The sequence below is a fragment of the Mauremys reevesii genome, linkage group 12 (assembly GCF_016161935.1).
Source record: "Mauremys reevesii isolate NIE-2019 linkage group 12, ASM1616193v1, whole genome shotgun sequence".
Taxonomy (NCBI): Eukaryota; Metazoa; Chordata; order Testudines; family Geoemydidae; genus Mauremys; species Mauremys reevesii.
In genome coordinates, this window is record NC_052634.1 from 1393756 (window position 1) to 1412731 (window position 18976).

General features: G+C 55.0%; 1 protein-coding gene across 3 annotated transcripts; it reads right to left on the reverse strand.

Annotated features, from left to right (window-relative positions):
- Nucleotides 1-1042: 1042 nt before the first annotated feature.
- On the reverse strand, nucleotides 1043-18113 carry TMPRSS4 (transmembrane serine protease 4). 3 transcript variants are annotated; one of them, XM_039496054.1, is made up of 10 exons: nucleotides 17792-18113; nucleotides 17453-17582; nucleotides 14642-14743; nucleotides 13015-13055; nucleotides 11472-11631; nucleotides 9679-9845; nucleotides 8362-8457; nucleotides 8111-8253; nucleotides 7516-7665; nucleotides 1043-4557 (listed from the first exon to the last, which is right to left on the reverse strand). In XM_039496054.1, the coding sequence occupies exons 2-10, from the start codon at nucleotides 17494-17496 to the stop codon at nucleotides 4546-4548; spliced, it is 915 nt and encodes a 304-aa protein (XP_039351988.1). In that variant the 5' UTR covers nucleotides 17497-17582; nucleotides 17792-18113; the 3' UTR covers nucleotides 1043-4545. The 3 variants fall into 3 exon arrangements, with proteins under 3 accessions (XP_039351988.1, XP_039351987.1, XP_039351989.1); XM_039496053.1 differs by lacking the exon at nucleotides 1043-4557 and having other exon boundaries at nucleotides 7260-7665; XM_039496055.1 differs by lacking the exons at nucleotides 1043-4557; nucleotides 8362-8457 and having other exon boundaries at nucleotides 7260-7665.
- Nucleotides 18114-18976: the final 863 nt, after the last annotated feature.

The window sequence follows — 18976 nt, forward strand, 5'->3', positions numbered from 1 at the left end:
TAGTGTCACTGTTTTGGTGGGTTTTTTGTTTCAGATGGTTCAGCTGCATGAGCCGAGTACCATGTTAATCTTCATCAGGTACATCCGTTGGGCAAATCCTGTTCTCAGCTCAGCAGTGTGTTACCCCCATGCTCTGCTCTCCCTGTTGCTCAGCCATACCCCTGGCATTCGTGAGGGCGGAGAAAACCCTGCACTCTTTCTGCCTTTCTCGGCTGAGCCCACGGGACACTCTTTGGGCATGTGCGCTGCATAGCAAAGCCGAGAATCACCTGACCTTTAAAGCACCCCCGTGAAAGTGAGAAACCCTCTGTCCGCTGCCTGGGTGACTAGCGGAGCCCGGAGCATCGGCACGCTCTGAGTGATGCACCAAGGGGGAATGGTTCCGGAACTGAGGCCCCACTGCAGACTGGGAGACGCTGTTGATTTTGAAGTGCTTTACGTCAGGCTCTAAGAGGGGATCCTGCCTTTAGAAACACAACACCTCTCTCTCTCTCTCCTTCTGCCCTCCAGGTCAGGGTTGGCTCTGGAATAAAACTGCAGCCACTTTGGAACAATAGGATACCCAAAGGAATGGGGAGGGGTGGAGCAATCGCTTCCCCTGGGGGCCACAAGAAACCATTGGTGCCACAAGCAATGCCGTGCGACATCCTTGGCATGCTGTCCCCGGTTCCGCTGGGTCACCTGCAGCGGCGGTAGGACTAGTTCACTGGAAGGCGACGCTGACAGTGAAAGTTGGCACTAGCTAAGCCCCTGGCTCTAGGTGCTCGAGTGAGGACAGGACATAGCGACAAGGTGCTGAGCATGTGCCACTCAGTCACTATGTGCCCAATAGCCGGGCGGGGTAAGTGTGGCAAGGGTTTATACAGGGCCTTGCACATTCAGGCTCCTGGGTTCTGTTCCTGCCACCGCCACTGGCTCGTGCCAGCAGCCTAGAGTGGCAATATTCTCTGTGCAGTGGCTCAGTGCATTAGGTCGCAGGATGATCCTGGCTTTGGCCCTAAGCGTAGGCCCAGCACTGTGCCAGAAGCAGTGTGGTAGCGTATTCAGAGCAGATTAAAGGCACTTTGTATTTTACAAGACTGATATAAATGGAAAACTGCTGCTTTGCTCTCCTTTTATTCACGAAAGAACATGGAATTCCAGCCAGGGTACTGAATGGTGATCATAGCAGGAGAGTTGGACTTGGGACTCCTGGGTTCTGTTCCTGGCCCTTACTGCCTCAGGCTGTAGCCAAAGGTAAGTCTCTTCACCGCTCTGTAAACCGGGGAGTCTGCTGCTGCCCTCTTTTAAAGGGGTGTTACAAGAATTAATGACGTCAGGTGTGTTGAGATCCAGATGAAAAGTGCTGTACAGCTGTAGAAGGGCAAAGTGCTTCTAACAGAAGGTTAATTAGAATGCTGGACACCCTCATGATGAAGTTCAAGGTGAATAGGCCTGATCCTCGTTAGACTAAGGATATATCAGAAAGTTGATTTAAAAAGCCCAAACAAATTAGTCATTTAAGATAATTCAAGATGACAGTATCCCTCTAGACTAATGCAGTTTGCTAGCGAATGTCACAAGGCATTTTCTTCATTACTTCTGCACAATAAAGCTTTGTTCATGAGAGGAAGGGAAGCAACTCTGATTGTTCTCCCCCCATCCCTTTTCCCATGGGAATCAGGAACAATGGCCAGGTGAGAGTAATCTTGGCATCTCAGAGGAATCATCATTATTAGCGGAGGGTTAACGAGAGCGTTGTAACCCACTAGGATTTGCCTAAACACAAATGAACTTTTAAAGGGTATTTTTGTTTTTCCTTTCCCGGCTGTTCTCAGAATCGGGTCTCTCTGTTCACCAAATCTCCCTTCTTCTGAAGAGCTAGTCATTCACCCTCTCTCTGCTACGCAGTGACACCTGGCTACTGTGGTTCCCATGGCGCGATGTTCCCCTCTCGAGCAGCCAGTCCCACCAGCAGCAGGCTGAGTAGGAGTTTGGAGAAGGGGCAGCAGCCGCAGTGGGGTCTGGAGCAGAGACACTGTCTCAGATTTTCAGAAATGGGAGATATAAAGTAGGCTCCTAAATCGTTTTGTAGACACTGAAATTAGTGGCCTGATTTGGGGAGCTGCTGGGGGCTCACCCCTCTGAAATTTGGAGCCCTTCTGCTTAGGTGCCTGGCTGTGGACTCAGGAGCCTGCCTGAAAGCCTTCGCTGTTGAAGATCTTGCGCTGAGCCTGGAGGAGCTGATGCGGGGGCTGGAGGCCTGCAGAAGGCACAGAGCGGGGGCTGAGGCTACTAGTGTTTGGAAGCCTGTGGCTTTGAGAGGTTGTGGGAAATGCAGCATTTAAAAGAGCTCAGATGGCTAGTACAGGCTGAGACAGGTACAAGAGGCCAGATCCCTCCCTGGGGCAACCCCTCTGACTTCACTGGAGTATGATGCCAGGCCTGAACTGGGCCCAGAGTGCTCTGGGACCTGTGGTAGTGCCTAGGCGTGCCTCGGTACTAGGAGCTGCACTGCCATGGGGGTACGGGCTGTGTGAAGTGCTGGAGCCTGGAAGGGCAGGGAATGATCACGAGTGATTCCCTTTTGAGGCAGGACTTGTCAGTGGGGTCAGGGAACATGCTGCTTGACAGACACGGCGACCCCGTTCCTGGGGCTGTGTGTGCGCCAAGCTTTACCGAGGGGAAGGGTGGCTGGCTCCCGCCCCTAGCTGCTAAAGCCAATGGTGAGTCGCTCCATCTAGCACCAGCAGGAACTTGACTCCTGAAATGGACTCAGGTGTGTGATTTGCAGGCAATGATGAGAAAACGTGGCACTTCCATGACACCTGCTGCCCTGAGGGCTGCAGGCACTTCACAGGCACTAGCTGATTCTCCCTCCCGACACCCCAGAGAGGCAGATATTGTCCCCATTTCACAGATGGGAAACTGAGGCACAGAGCAGTGACATGACTTGTTCAAGGCCAATGAGGGAGCCTGTGCCAGAGCTGGGAGTAGGACACGTGGATCCCACTGCAGGGTGCTCTGGGGAAACTCACTGGGGCACAATCGTTAATGAATGAGACGCTGTGTGATTGCTGGTTTTGCTTTTAACCTGCTGTAGCGTCTGTCACGCTCCCCCGGGCCCCAGTGCTCACCAGGACCCCGTGCAGCAGAGGCAGCAGAGAGTGCCACGGGTCCAGTTATTTGCTGCCTCTGGCATTGCACTCTTGCTCTCCAGCCCACTTGCTTGGAATTCTTTCCTGAAATACAATTTGCTCTGTGTCTTTCCTCCCTCCCGCCTTCCCCACGGGTTCAGTCTCCGAGCCCCTGGCACCAGCCTGCAGCCTTGCTCAGAAGCGTCACTTTCAGCCTGTTGATTTGTGTCTCATGCACCCTGGAGAGGGACTTGCTCTTTGTTTCTGCCTCACAGGCTCATTGCAGCAGCCACGGGACGGAGAAGTGCCGAGTCTTGGCCCGAGAGCCCAGCGGATCATTGTCACCGAACGGTTTGTGTCAGATTTCAGATTTCTCATGCGGCCAATTGTCCTCTCGTTCCAACCACGTTTACGCTATGCTCACCCCGCTGGAGTTGTACCAGAGGTGCTCTGGTTATCTCCGTTGTCCTGACAAGGTAAGTGGCAGACTCAGGTTTGAAGGCAGGAGTTCCTGCGCTCAGTTCACTAGTACATGCTGGTCTCATGTGCAAGGCATGAGATTGTTTGTGGACCTGTAGTTATTACAGGGTTCAGCATAAGCCTTGGTGTCGCCTAAGGCTGATATTGAACTAAATATAATTGCTCATTCCGGTGACAATCACAGCAAACAGCCATCTGCAGCCACAGCCCAGAACAGCACTTGTTCTGCCAACAGAAAATCATCCAATGTGGGGTACACAATAGTGTGCTCTTATTTCAGATAAAGAAGTTTGGCAGGTGGCAGTGCAGCCCGTTTTCCCCAGCTGAGCACTGGGGCTTGGTTTAAGACTGTGGAGATTTAAAGAGGAGTCAGAGAACCTCCATATTCTGTAGGCCACAAAGCGTGGTTTCTGCCCAAGAGGCTGGAGATGGGCCTGGGCCACTGGTGGTGCTGGATGGGCCCCAAAGTCTGGTTCTGTTGGGATCAGAGGTTTGGATCTAGCAAAGAATAGGGATTACATCCTTTTGCAAAGGTCTTTTCTTAAGAAGAATAAACTTTTCCTGAGCGAGACCAGGCGACAGGGGAAAGGCTTTGCTTGTTTCACCAGCCCCGCGATGGGGTAGAACTGGGCTGAGCAAATGGCAGCTTGGATCCAAGCAACCCTGCCTGGCCCGGCGTGGCTGTAGAGAGCAATACCTCATCCTCTCTGAGCCAGGCAAATTCCTTGGATGTGACGGGGGCCTCTGCTTGTAGCTCCCCTTTAACCACCCCCGGGGCCCCGAGCTGCTGCTAAATCATGGCATGGTGCAGGGCCTTCAGAACGTGAACCCAGGGATGGGCAGGTCCCAGGTGCAATGGCTGGAAGTCGTTTCCCAGCAGGTCTCAGAACCAGGGCAACCAGATGTTGAACGCAGGGGCCGTGACGAGAAGCTGCCGCTGCGGGAGTCCTCAGAGCTCTGACTGGAAGGTGAGACACACAAGAAATTAAAACCGGCAACACAAAAATGCAGGAATAAACATTGAACCAAACTCTAGCCTCAGATGTCAGTTCAGTTCCCAAGGAAACCAAACCACAGCCAAGCGTGAGGGTGGAACATGCCCCATGATACTCCTGGCCCACCTGCTTCCATTCACCCCTTCAGTCCCCAGTTCCCTCCAGCCCCCTCTAGCTGTAGGGGCAATTCCCCACAGGCTGGGCAGGTCCTCAGGGCCCAGAGCCTGGGCAACAAAAAGCTCGTCTAGAACTAGAATCGAGCCTTCCCGAAGGCCGTGTCTACCCCCCTGCATCACCAGCCCTGTCCTCGCCGGGGAGCTTTGGCTAGCGAGAGTCTCCTCTGCCAGGAAGAGCAGAAATGCACCTCAGCTCCATTCAGCTGAGCTCACGCGTGCAGCTAGCAGTGTCATGGCCCTGTTGATTAGCTAGCAGGCACTGCAGCACCAGCACCATGTGCCCCTCTCAGAATGTGTGTGTGTGTGGGCGGGGGAGGACGGCGGGACTTTTTGGCCCGAGAGCTGCATCTGGGTATGGAAATTGTATGGTGGGCCATCAATGCCCAGTGGGGGAGGGGGACTCTATGGGGTATAGCATGGGGGCTCTATAAGGGATGTTACTGAGGTGTGGGGAGGAGGGACACATGGGGTGTGGGGTGGGGGGGTGGGAGGGGCAGTACTTGGGACTCCTAGGGGTCCTGCCGGCAATGACACCAAGGTGGCTGTACCAGGCACTGCCACGGGTGGAGGCACCTAGCAGGGACGGGGGCAGCCCCGGGGTGTTTTCACGGCTCTGGCGGGGGGGGCCCATAGGAGACCGGGAGGGGACTGGGCATGCTGCCGCTAGGGGTGGCTGCTGCTTAGGGGTGGCTGCTGCGCAGTGGGGCTGCCGATAGGGGTGGCTGCTGTGCAGTGGGGCTGCCACATGGGGTGGCTGCGCAGTGGGGGCTGCTGCTGAGGGTGGCTGCTGAGGGGTGGCTGCTGTGCAGTGGGGTGGCTGCTGAGGGGTGGCTGCTGTGCAGTGGGGCTGCCGATAGGGGTGGCTGCCGATAGGGGTGGCTGCTGTGCAGTGGGGGCTGCTGCTTAGGGGTGGCTGCTGCTTAGGGGGTGGCTGCTCCGCACTGGGGGGCTGCCGCTGGCTGCTGCTTAGGGGGTGGCTGCTGTGCAGTGGGGGGCTGCCGCATAGGGGGTGGCTGCCGCATAGGCGGTGGCTGCCGCATGGAGGGCTGCTGCGCAGTGGGGCTGCCGCTTAGGGGTGGCTGCTGCTTAGGGGGTGGCTGCTGTGCAGTGGGGCTGCCGATAGGGGTGGCTGCTGTGCAGTGGGGGCTGCCACATGGGGGTGGCTGCTGTGCAGTGGGGGCTGCTGCTGAGGGGGTGGCTGCTGTGCAGTGGGGGGTGGCTGCTGAGGGGGTGGCTGCTGTGCAGTGGGGGGCTGCCGCATAGGGGGTGGCTGCCGCAGAGGGGGTGGCTGCTGTGCAGTGGGGGGCTGCTGCGTAGGGGGTGGCTGCTGCTTAGGGGTGGCTGCTCCGCACTGGGGGCTGCCGCTGGCTGCTGCTTAGGGGTGGCTGCTGTGCAGTGGGGCTGCCGATAGGGGTGGCTGCCGCATGGAGGGGGCTGCTGCAGTGGGGCTGCCGCATAGGGGTGGCTGCTGCGCAGTGGGGGCTGCCGATAGGGGCTGCTGCAGTGGGGGCTGCCGCATGGGGTGGCTGCTGCGCAGTGGGGGCTGCCGCATGGGGGTGGCTGCTGCGCAGTGGGGGACTGCCGCATGGGGGGTGGCTGCTGCGCAGTGGGGGGCTGCCGCATAGGGGGTGGCTGCTGCGCAGTGGGGGGCTGCCGCATAGGGGGTGGCTGCTGCGCAGTGGGGGGCTGCCGCATAGGGGGTGGCTGCTGCGCAGTGGGGGGCTGCTGCTTATGGGGTGGCTGCTGCTTAGGGAGTGGCTGCTGCGCAGTGGGGGGCTGCCGCGTAGGGGGTGGCTGCTGCGCAGTGGGGGGCTGCTGCTTATGGGGTGGCTGCTGCGCAGTGGGGCTGCCACATGGGGCTGCGCAGTGGGGGGCTGCTGCTTATGGGGTGGCTGCTGCTGAGGGGGTGGCTGCTGCGCAGTGGGGGGCTGCCGCGTAGGGGGTGGCTGCTGCGCAGTGGGGGGCTGCCGCATAGGGGGTGGCTGCTGCGCAGTGGGGGGCTGCCGCGTAGGGGGTGGCTGCTGCGCAGTGGGGGGCTGCCGCGTAGGGGGTGGGTTCCGATCCTGGAAGCCGTGCCTGTGCAGTGTGACTTTGCGCATGCTGGAAGATGGTGCCCATCAAGGGAATTGTGAGTCGGGGGCTGGAGAACACCGGGCGGATGGAGCAGGGGCAAGACCCCGACCCTGCTCCCCGGCTGGAGCTTGAGGACCAGACAAAACGTCTGATGGGCTGGAAGCGGCCCACGGGCCGTAGTTTGCCCACCCCGTCTCAGATCCTACTGCTGAGGGGTCAGGGCCTGAAGCCAGATCTCCTGCTTAGCGGCACTCGTCGTGCTGAGGAAGCCTAGGAGCAGCAAACACTTTGGATTTTTGATTAGCTCAGCGCCCAGGAGCAACGTATGTTTTTTTCTGGTGAACTAAACACTGAGAAGCCCTAGCAAGCCCCCATCAACGTAGTTCTGCTTCTGTGCAATCCAGATGCTTCATGGACTCTCGCTACCTCTGTGCCAGCCATGGTGCGGCATGCAAACCCCACCAGGCCCTGGGGCAGTGAGCGTTCTGGTGGGCATGGCCATTCTGTGCTGTGGCAGTAACAGTGTAGGGCAGGTCACAGGGCTGCCATCGGCCATGCCAGGAGCTCAACTGGCCTCTGGCACTCACAGCATAGGGGTGGCACAAGCTGCCAGCCCTGGAGCAGGGAGGAATCTGCTCATGATCAGTGTCAGGTTTCAGAGACAAGGACGCTGACCCTCTGGACGGTGTAGATCCAGTTGAGATAGGCCTGAACTTTGGTGTAGACGCCGGGAGTGCTTCGTCCGCCACAGCCGTGTCCCCAGCTGACGATCCCCACCACCTGCCAGTGCCCTGGATTGTACATCAAGGGGCCGCCGCTGTCTCCCTGGGAGGGGGACACACAAGCAGGCATTACAGGGAACCCTGCTCCTCTCCAGACATCAGTGGCTCTGGAGGAAGCAGAGCTCGGCCCGAGATATAAAGTTCAGGACTGGCTCAAGCCCATATGCACGCAGTGTGGCCTTACCATAAGGCCAAGGGCCCTGGAGCCAGAGCGTCAGAAGTGACCAGTGAGCTGCGGGGGAAACCTGAAACACCTTAGAGGGGCCTGATTTTCAGGGGGCAGGTGCTCAGTGCTTTCTGAAAGTCAGACTCATTCAAAGCCTTGGCCCAGCCTCCCTTCTGCCCCAGTCCCACAGGCTAGCAAGGACCCCGAACATGCCTGGACTTAGAGGGATGTTAGTCAGGGCTCCACTCTGCTCCTCTTCAGAGGGGCTGCAGGAACGAGCACGCAGGATTTACACAGTGGCGAAGGGGAGAAAGGTACTCACCTGGCAGGTATCGACACCACCTTCCATGAGGCCTGCACATAGCATCTTCTCTGAGACGTGCCCCTGGTAGGCGTCGAGAGCATTGCAGGCGTTGCTGTCAATCAGTCTGATCTGGGCCTGCTGCAGAGACTTGGACAATGTACCTCGATAAAAGAGAGACGAATGAGAGCTTCCGCCCTGCCTCTCTGAGCGCCAGGGTTAAAGAGCAGGTTTCAGTTCTGTGTGGCAGAGAACGAACCTACTGAACTCACCATCCTGCTGTGTGTAGCCCCAGCCTGTCACCCACAGTGGGGCATTAGAGGGCAGTTGCTCATCAAAAAAAGGCAGACAGATTGGCTTAACCGTGTCTGGAAGGGCGAGAATATGAACGACAGAATCAGGAGAGAGGGTCTCAATTCTAGGCTTGTGGAGAAAGGATCGCCTGGCTGCCCAGGCACTAGAGATGGATCATCTTAAACTCGTGCCAGAATGATCAGAGTGGGTTTTTCACAGCGCTTGACAGGCCTAATGCAGTGTGCACAGGGGCAGAAGTGAGTGTGTTCTGTCGAGTTCTGGCAGGTCAGCAGGGCTGGTGCAAGGATGTTTCGTGCCCTAGGCAAAACTTCCACCTTGCGCCCCCCCCGCGTCCCCACCCTGAGGTGCCCCGCCTTCCCCGGCGGCAGCTCCCCCCCTCCATCCTGAGGTGCCCCCCCCGGGGCAGCTACCCTCCTCCGCCCTGAGGCGCCCACCTTGCAGCAGCTCCCCGCCCCAGCTCACCCCTGCTCCGCGCACGAGCACCCCGAGCACGCCGTCACCACTTCACTTCTCCCACCTCCCAGGCTTGCGGCGCCAGGTGGGAGAAGTGAAGCAGCTCACCTCTTCCCCGCCTCTTCCCCAAGCACGCCGTGGCTGCTTCACTTCTCCCGCTTCCCAGGCTTGTGGCGCCAATCAGCTTAGGTGCCGCAAGCCTGGGAGGCGGGAGAAGTGAAGCAGCCACGGCGTGCTCCGGGAGGAGGCGGGGCGGGGAGTTCCCCTGCATGCCGCCCCCCCTTACTTGCTGCAGGCGGCCCTCCCCGCGCTCCCCTGCCCCAGCTCCCTCCGCCTAAATGCCGGTGGTGATGGGGACGGCCGAAGATCGGGCCGCTGCGGTCACTGCCGAAGAAAATGGTGCCCCCCAAATCCCAGTACCCTAGGCAACCGCCTAGGTCACCTAAATGGTTGCACCGGCCCTGCAGATCAGGCACGTTCACACTCACAGATTAGTCTGGCCAGTCAGGCACGCTCACGGGCTGAGCCAGGCACAGCCATTGCAAGTCGTTACGTCACACACATTGATTTACTAACAGCACCGTTCACACACTGGTGTTTCACGCAGTCCCAGATGGACTTATCAATCTCCTTCATGTGTCCTCAGAGCCTTTGACTTGTGCCTGTCCCATGTCATGCACTCCCCACTTTGCCAAAGCAGAGGATCCGGCCCTATCACGCATTTAGACAAATCCATAGGCAATGGATGCCAAGGTATTATGTGGGGTGCTTATTTCAAAGAAGTGTCTGAAAGTGATTTTAGAGAGTAGACTCTCGCTCACCTGAAATACTTAAGGGAGACGTCAGCTTTACCAGGGCAATGTCATTATCTTTGGGGAACATAGAATTACTGTCAGTGATGAAGATCTTTTCCACGGGGATAGTGTTGAAGTTGGAGAGGATTTCAGATCCTGCTTTCACTCGCCAGTTCTGAAGGGCCAGGTTGTTCCTATGCACAAATTCAGCGAATGGTTAGTGGCTCTTTTCCTTCCGTGACTTCTCCATAATGATAGGTGCTCATGTGAGATGTATAGAGGTCAAATACACCTTGAATATGTATTGGTAATAAGAACTATAGCTCCCTCTCTGTCCCTTAGTCAGGAAGCAACGACATGCAGAATTGTTCTGTGTATCTCAAAACTTGTCTCTCACCAACAGAAGTTGGTCCAATAAAAGATATTACCTCACCCACCTGGTCTCTCCAATCTCCTGGGCCCCACAGGGTACAACTACACTGCCTCCAGCCAGCATTTTAGCAATCTTCACTTATTCCTGATGTTAGTTCCCTCCTAAAGGAGCTAAGGAGAATTGGAAGATCAACCTGCACAACTCAAAGCATGAGACGTTGACTAAAGAATCTCAGATAAACTGAGGTTGAAATACACTCAAGAATGTAAGTTCCCCTGCTTAACAAACCTTCAAATGATTGTTTAGGCAGGAACCTTTCAAGTTGTGCATGTGTCTAGAATTCCCACGTCACTGTCTGGCTACAGGGGCTTAAGTGCCAGACTTTGGGGATAGATTGGGGTGAAGGGGAGGGGATTCAAGTGAACTGTCTAGGCAATAACTTGCTGTGAGACCCAGAATACAAAATGTTCCAGAGGTCAAACTTCTGGATGCTCCAAGAAATCCAAACAAACTAGCTTTCATCTGAACTCTGAAGCTGCCCATTTGTTTGCTTTATGGCTCAAAGGCACGGTCACTCTCTGGATGGATCATCCGCCTTGTTCCGTCACAATAATGGCTCATGTATTACCCTAAGCCTTGAAGAATGTGAAATGAAAGGCATTCGATATACTCAAAGAATATACAGACTAGGTCCACTAAGATTAGAGGAACTACAAGGAATTTTATATGTTTTCTTTCCAAACTATTGTTGCATTACAGACAGGACAAGGCACAAGAAGCAAAGAGAACCCTGAAAGATATAAGCGCCTAACCAGAGTTTAATTTTGAAATAGTAAAAGAAATTGCTTAAGGACGGGGGAATTCCAGTTACTGGCAGGAGTTCAAGGTTGGCTGTACTTTACACGTGCGCTGCACTGGGGTAAATGACAGCACAGAGGGCGGGGAAATCAGCCCGTAGTGTGTATATAGCCAGGCTGGCTGAGCTGCCGAGCACCTCCCACTCCCCCCCAGACTGCTGCTGGAGTTACGGGCACTCAGCAGAGCTTGTTGACGTGAAATGGCTTTTTGACTAACTGGAAGGTTTTGTGAGAAAATTTCTCGATTATGGAAATTTTGGGGCTTTCACAAACAAATCTCAAACTGATTTTTTGTTTTGTTTTTTTCACAACTGAAAACCAAAAACATTTGGTTTATTCAATTTTTCAGTAATCACTCTCCCATCACAATTTAAAAAAATGAATATGATTTTTTTTTCCATTTTCATCAAAACATTTCACGGAGTGTAAAATGCTATTTCCAAGCAGCTCGAGCCCTCAGCTCCTGAAAGCAGCCCTGGCTCCCCCAGTATTTATACACTTAATCTACAGTCTGTAGTCTCAGCTTGTGTCTGCGGTTAATGTGAGTCCCCCACCCACAATTCCCAGTGGGATTGCACGGGGTGACTCACCTGAAGCAATGTGCTGCTGTGAGGATCCACCTCGGGTCAATGATGCTGCCCCCACAGAGGTGCTGGGTTTTGTGCTGTAAGCTGACCTGCCATGGCCAAGAGTGGATCCTGGCCTGGCCCCCACCAACCACACGTGGAGACTTCACACTTTCTCCACAGGCTGCATCCAAGGGTAAGAGATAACAAATCAACATCTTAGCTCAGCACGTGGGAGAGTGACTCCCCCACACTGCCCGAGAACGTGCCTTTTGGGGGGGAAATGCATGTTCCAGACCTGTCTGTGCAGACTGTATTCCTATGAGCCAGAGAGCTGGTAAAGAACATATATGTATATGTGTGTTTGTGTGTATTGCCTTCCATTGACACTGTAGGGCTTACACATATATCACAGACTCTGTAGCTTTCTTTAGAATTTTGCCACACTTGCTTAAATCAATTCATGTATTGCCTTCCCTTTCACACTGTAAACCTTAGTTGGCTTAGCATAATTAATTAGATAATTCACCTGCACTAGCTAACCCAGTGTAAGTAGGGGTTACACCATAAGTGTGTCAACATTAGTTTTTGCACTGCTTTAGCTGGATAGATTTTAAATCGTTGCTCTTAAGCGAACTTTTCTAGTACAGACAAGGACTGAAATGATGACAGCTCTAAGTCACTACTGCCCTGGGCTGGATTTGAATCAGTGCCCGGTGTCACACCTCATGACATAAGAATGGCACAGACCAGCTGCACTTCCTTCCACTGCTCCATAACTGCCAGCTCTGGCAGCTCCGTGCTTGTGCCGGATCCATACCTTGTACCACATCTGTCCACATTAAACTCCCTGAGCCAAATCCTGCACTCCTGAGTCTGAGTCCAGGTTGGAGTTGGCCTGAGTAAAGACTAGGTAAGAATGATGCCAGGATTTGTCAAACCTCCTGCTGCTCTCTGCATTAGTAGGAGCATTGATAGCAGATCGAGGGATGTGATCATTCCCCTCTATTCGGCACTGGTGAGGCCACACCTGGAGTACTGTGTCCAGTTTCGGTCCCCCCAGTACAGAAGGGAAGTGGACAAACTGGAGCGAGTCCAGCGGAGGGCAACGAAAATGATTAGGGGGCTGGAGCACATGACTTATGAAGAGAGGCTGAGGGAACTGGGGTTATTTAGTCTGCAGAAGAGAAGAGTGAGTGGGGATTTGATAGCAGCCTTCAACTACCTGAAGGGGGGTTCCAAAGAGGATGGAGGTCGGCTGTTCTCAATGGTGGCAGATGACAGAACAAGGAGCAGTGGTCTCAAGTTGCAGTGGGGGAGGTTTAGGTTGGATATTAGGAAACACTATTTCACTAGGAGAGTGGTGAAGCACTGGAATGGGTTCCCTAGGGAGGTGGTGGAATCTCCTTCCTTAGAGGTTTTTAAGGTCAGGCTTGACAAAGCCCTGGCTGGGATGATTTAGTTGGGGTTGGTCCTGCTTTGAGCGGGGGGTTGGACTAGATACCTGCTGAGGTCCCTTCCAACCCTGAGATTCTATTATTAGTGTTAATAACAGAATCACACTTACTGGCACATGTGAGTGAAACGACGGATCCAGAGAGGCACTGCCTGGAACAGGAAAATGGCATGTTAACTGCTACATCTCTCACAGCACCTCTCTGCCCTTGAGCTATGGGGTTTGCACATTGCAGTGGTTAGTACGCGGTTACCTTGAAATCAGCCCTTTGGCCTGTGGACTGAACCCCCATCCCAATGTGTGAATCCTGCTCATAGTACGCCTGTGAGGAGCCTCCTCAAACCCAGGGGCTTTGCTCAGAGGGGTGACTGTTCTGGGTTCCTGATTGGCCGTGTTTCTGAGCCGTGCCAAGTTTAGAAAGGTCGAATGGACTGAAGCAGCAGCGCTTTAACCGGCACCTTGTGACAAACTCTGCAGTGGCCACCACAGAGACGATAAACTCTGCAGGGGCTGGGCTGACAGTTAGGGGGTCAGCAGCTGGCTTGGGCCTGGGCCCGGGCCCTGGGGAGTTCACTGTACAGAGGGAGGCTGCTGCAGAGCTGAGCAGTGTCCTCTTGTGCACTAACAGGGCCGCCGAGAGCAGGTTTGGGCCCCCCAGCAAGGGCGGACCGGCTAAACAGGGCCGGGGAAGCTGGGCCCCAGGCCCCTTCTGGACCGCCGGGCCCCGGTAATTTGTACCGGCTTCACCCCCCCCCCCCCCAGCTCGCCGGCCCTGGCACTAACCCCTGCCTGGCCCTGCTCTCGGGATAGGAAGAGAGGCTGGGGTCAGAGGCTTCCCACCAGGCCGCCCCAAGCAAGTGGCTTATACGTTCCTCTGGTTTGGCAAGGTGTAGCCATGTTCCTAACACGGCCCCAACCAGGGTGTGTCAATGGGCAGCCAGGGCCAGCTGCCAGAAGCACCTCACAGGACACTGCCTGGCAGAAAGGTCCTGCTCAGGGACAGAAATCCTGTCCCATCGGAACGGCGTGTGGGGCTGTGTGGCTCTGAGCCCGCCCAGGTTCAGCAGCTCCCCAGCGTAGTGGTGTCCACACACAGCGGTGAGGCCCTCAGTTACTGACCCATCGCTGACAGCTCAGTGTGCACCATGGCAGACGGGGAGCTGGTCACAATTAAACCTTGTTCCCAGCAAGGGAACATCTCTGTCTCCGGCTCCGAGGGATTTCAGTAGCACTCTGGGGCCTGCTTATAGGTCAGCATCACTAACAGAGCACTTGTGGGGAGCTGGTCAGTCAGCTGTCATGTTGGGGGCTGTCAGCAATGGGTGCCAGCCAGCCGTGTTGAATCACGGGGGCACCAGCTGACAAACCTCTATAAACCTCATGGAGAAAGGGTTGGTCTGAGCACAGGGCTGGGTGCCAGGAACGCATCCTGGGCTTCATTTCTGATGCTGAGCCCTTCTGTGGCCTTAGACAATCATGTGCCTCAGTTTCTCAACTGTAGCATGGGGAGAGTGGCACACAGCTGCCTCCCGTGCTGAGGAGCAGAGCAGTAATATTGCCTATAACGTGCGATGAGCAAGGAAATGCTGTCTAAGCGCTAAGGCTAAGAACCGTTGCTGCTCTGCTCTCAGCCCAGGAGTGAGCCCTGCTGATCGCAGCAGCCGTTCTCCACAAGATGCACTGAAACAGCCAAGTTAATCCATTCCGCAGATCACCTACTGGCTGCTTTTCCACTCACCTGCCGGAGTCTTGCCCTCGGAGGACCCCATTGTTCAGTGTGACCTCCCTGACGGGCAGGCCCTGTGTGTCTGCAACGTCCACCGCACTGAACGTGGGGACGCTGGAAAATACAGACAGTGTTTGATCCAAGTGGCCCCATCCCAGCAGCACACCCAGTGGCAGCAGAGCCCATGCCGGCCTGTGCCTGCATCCATCCGAGCTGTGAGTGGCAGAGACGCTAGGACCTCCCTGCTGCCGGGCCAGTGATGGAGCATTGCATAGTGGGACATGACATTTCCCTGTTATAGTTTGGGGTGGCCAGGCAACCTGCCTCAATTCATACTGCATTGCGGCTCCTGGCAAAGTGCCAGTGCTGCCCTCAGTTGGGCAAAGCTGGGGATCCTGTCCCAGTGGGTTTGTGAGGAGACCCAGGGGTCCCTCATGGGCAGAGGGACTGAGTCTGGGCCAGCTGCCCAGGAAGGACAACCCCCGGGGAGAAAGCTGCTGCAGGCCAGCGTGCCCCGGACAATGGACAGATGCTGCTCCCACCGAACCACTCTCAGCTCAGATCATCTTGGGGTAGGGGAAGGGCAGGTCTGTCTCTGTACCGTGCCAGAGCACGTCCGGCCTCGCTTCAGGGCACCCGCAGCGGATTTACAACATGAGCCAGGGGGGAAAGGACCAGTGAAAAGAGGGTGAAGGAGAGAAAGAAGCAAGAAGAAGGCAGAGAAAAACGGGGATGGAAAGAGAAAAACAACCCAAATGGCCACAGCGAAAGGGAGACCCCAAACCCGCTGCTCACCCCAAACGACCCCAGAATCCTGGAGTGTCACTTGCAGGGCTGCCCAGAGGATTCAGGGGGCCCGGGGCAAAGCAATTTCAGGGGAGGAGGGTTGGGCGTGGGGCTAGCAACTCCACCCTGTAAAAATCAGCTTGCTACAGAAACGCCAACAATAGAGTTCCATAAAAAAAGTTGCAATACTATAGAATATTGTATTCTCATGGGGGCCCCTGTGGGGCCTGGGGCAATTCCTGGGGCAAATTGCCCCCCTTGCACAACCCCTCCCGAGGGGCCCTGGTCACTTGCAAAGTGCAAGCTCAGCAGGCCAGTGCCAGCTCCCTTCCTGCAGGGCGGAGGCTGTTCCAGCTGGTGGAGCCAGTATGGCTGAGGAACAAAGGGAGCCTTTCTCGTTAAAATAAGCATTGCAGATGGACGCCCTTCTTGCTGGTCCCTGCAGCAAATGCACCCCAGGAAGGAGCCCGTTGGGAGTCTGGAGGGTGTGTGCTTTATCCTTTACTTTCATTTCCATTTGCGTCAGGAATTGAAAGCCTGCTCATGTTTCATGCCCCCTGGGATTCCTGGAGGGTGTATTGATTTGTCAGGCTCCCCTGCTGATGGCACTTTACATGCTCACCTGCTAGTAAAATGCATCAGCTGCTGGTTGAGTGGAAAGGACTCTGGGTCTGGGGAAGATGCAGTGTGAAAACAATCAGGCTGGAATTTTCAAAGGAGCCTAAGGGAGTTAGTTGCCTATAATCTTTTGCCAGTTCTCACCCTAGTTGGTATTTTGCTTAAGTCCCAGCTCCCTGAGTCAGGGATTAGGTGAGAATCCTCACTTTTATTTTTTAAAGAAGTAAATTTCTAGCCCCCATGATCGTGGAGAAACATTTACAAACTTGAACCTTAAAGGCTCCAACACCAGAAGGAGGAAAACACAAACAAAAACCCAACCTCTCCAACACACCCCAATGTATTTTTTTAAACTCATGCTTTTTAGCCAATCTCATGATTTTTGGATGCTCAGGGTTGGCCAGGCTCCTTAGAAAATCCTGGCTTTAATTAGCCATGCAGTATTAGCTCAGCTCTGCTCACTGAAAAGAGCAGGTGCAGGCTAGAGAGGGGAGACAGCCTTTCACAGCTAGCTTGTTCTTTCAGATCTGGCTCTGCTTGGTGGTCAGCAACACCCAGAACCCCTGGATGGCAGCTTGGGGCTCTGCATGAAATGACGGTGGGAATATCAGAGTGTTTGTGCCCTCAGTCCTTTAAGGCTGGGAATACTGGGGGCGGGACTAGCACCCTGAGATCATGTGACTGATCATGTGAGCAAGGCAGGCTATAAACGGCAGAGCCTGGCACTCATTCAGAGAAAGGAGAAGTGGGAAGGTGCTGGGTTGGTGGGGCTGGCTGTAGAGCTGGGTAGAATGGCAATGGCAATGGCTACGAGGTCAGGGGGATTGGGGATCCTCCCTGTGCAAGGGGAGGACCTCAGGAGCAAAACTAGTGGCAGAGCTGGCTAGGGAGATGCAGAGAAGCTCTGGTCTGAGGGTGACTGCGTAACCCCTGGAAGGGGTGCAGGCAGATAGCTACAAGGACACAAGGCTAGGTGTGCTGCTGCTGTGCTGTTTAAGATGATAAATGGAAGCCCAGCAGGGGAGATCTGAGGGTGATTGCGCTGGGTGCATGAGACTATATGGAGTCAGGTCCTGGAGAAGAGGGAAAGCTGAGGCCCAGTGCCGCAGGCAGGCAGGGCTACTGGGAGTTTGTCTAGGTGTCTGCATCCCCAAAGCCATGTGCAGCCTCAGCAGAGAGGAAGGACTGAATGGGCCCCAGAGGCTGAGCTCCCTCTCATGCCTACAGGGGCAGTGAAGGGGACACCTGGGTTATTCCTGCTCTGTGGAGAGAGGACACTGGGCCAGAGCTTTGCATGCTAATGAGCATTAATAGTTATTTCAAATGTCCCCCCAGGAAATCCTTTTATTAAAGAGGCAGTGAGCTCCATACCAGGGAGAGGGATGGCCAGAGAGCAGGAGTGAGATAGAAGGCAGGTACCTGCTGTAGCCCATTTGCTTGCAAGCTGCTTTTGCCAGGGTCATGTGAAAGTTATCATGACATGCCCAGAACCAGGCTCCAGTCTCTTTGTTTAGCACCTGCAAGGTGGATCTGTCTTTGGAAATGCGGACTAGGGAGAAACACACAGAGTCAGCTGCATTGCAGGCTCCCCTCCAGGTGGCTGCAGTTTGGCACATTAGCAGTATCTGGTGCATGCTAATTGCTGGTACAGCCATTGGCCCCTGATTACAGTGATTTCAAAATGCAGCAAATGGCTCTGAATGCTGCTTTCAGCCCCCTGCACAACCTGCCATTACTGGCTTAACATCCACAACTCACCTTCCACGGGTGGGCCTTCTGGGACCTGCTGCACACAGTTCTCCTCGTCCTCTCCCCAGGAGCAATCGTCCAGCCCATTACACTGCTGCTGCAGGGGGATGAACTTGACTGTCTTACTGCAGAGGAAGTAGTAGTGTTCCAGAGTTGCCTTGACTAGAGGGGAAAGGGACAGAGTCCAACTTGGTCTGTGATGTTTGTCTCATGTCTGCCAGGGAACATTGGGGGGTGGGTTTAAATCTTTGTTGCAAATGGCTTCTCCTGAGAGCTAGGGGTTTGGCAGCACTCACTCTGCAGGCCTGTGAGTGGGGGGAAGCTTTCCATGCATGCTCTCCCAGTGTAGATTCAGGTCTGGCGTAAGCCATGCCCTGAGCTTTTCAAGCTGTTAGGATGTTGGACACACCCCCAAGAGCTCTAGGGGCCAGGTGGATACCAGGAGGGGGTGTGTGTTTTAGATGCACAGTGCCTCCGTGACACAGGGAGGTAGCATGTCTCTGCACCAGCACATAGAGGTGTCCCCTACCCATCCAGCTGGCCAGCGCAGTGGGGCTAAGCATAGCCCTGCACCATTCCCATTGCCCTGGGGGCAGTAACAGGGAGGGAGGTGTCGTGTGCCCGGTTGTGCCTGGCTTCTGCACAGAGTTATGTTCATGGCATACGCACACAGAGATGAGATCTCTCCTTGGAAGCTTGCGACGTAACACAATTTTGTTTCTTAGCATTGAGAACAAGAGCTCAAAAACAGAGAAGGAGAAAACAGGCTGCTCCCTAGGGTGATGAGATACCCCACTGTGCTTTAAGCTGTCTGTTTCCAGCCTGGCAGACTGACTCCACTTGCAGGCATTACTACAGAGCCCCAGAGCCTGCAAGCAGGACCAGGGAACCCCCCCACTCTTAAAGCAACAGCTTGCAAAAGTCCAACAGTCCTCAATACACCCCCCCATAGGAGGGCAAAGGCTCCTTGCAGTTTGCCCCCCAACTTCTGCATAAATATCGGAGTCAGACACAACCTGGCCCAAAGGCGGCATTAGGATGAGATCCCTGAGGATAGAGTCGCCCCTCCCCCCAAACCCTGGATCCCAACAGCCCCAGGCTTTGGGATGGGGCTGGGATCTGGAGCTGAAGTTTGCATCTTGCCCTGTTTCTCCCCAAATCATACTGGCCTCAGCAGGCGTGAGGTCCTGTTTC

Excerpts from the sequence above, each read along its gene's own strand:
- TMPRSS4 (XM_039496053.1), bottom strand. The coding sequence starts at position 17,496 with ATGACCCTGGCAAAAGCAGCTTGCAAGCAAATGGGCTACAGCAG. Across the intron at positions 8,458-9,678 it reads GTCTCCCTTAAGTATTTCAG|ACACGGTTAAGCCAATCTGT; the intron begins GTGAGCGAGAGT and ends TCGCCCTTCCAG. Across the intron at positions 7,666-8,110 it reads GTGGTGTCGATACCTGCCAG|GGAGACAGCGGCGGCCCCTT; the intron begins GTGAGTACCTTT and ends TCCCCCTCCCAG.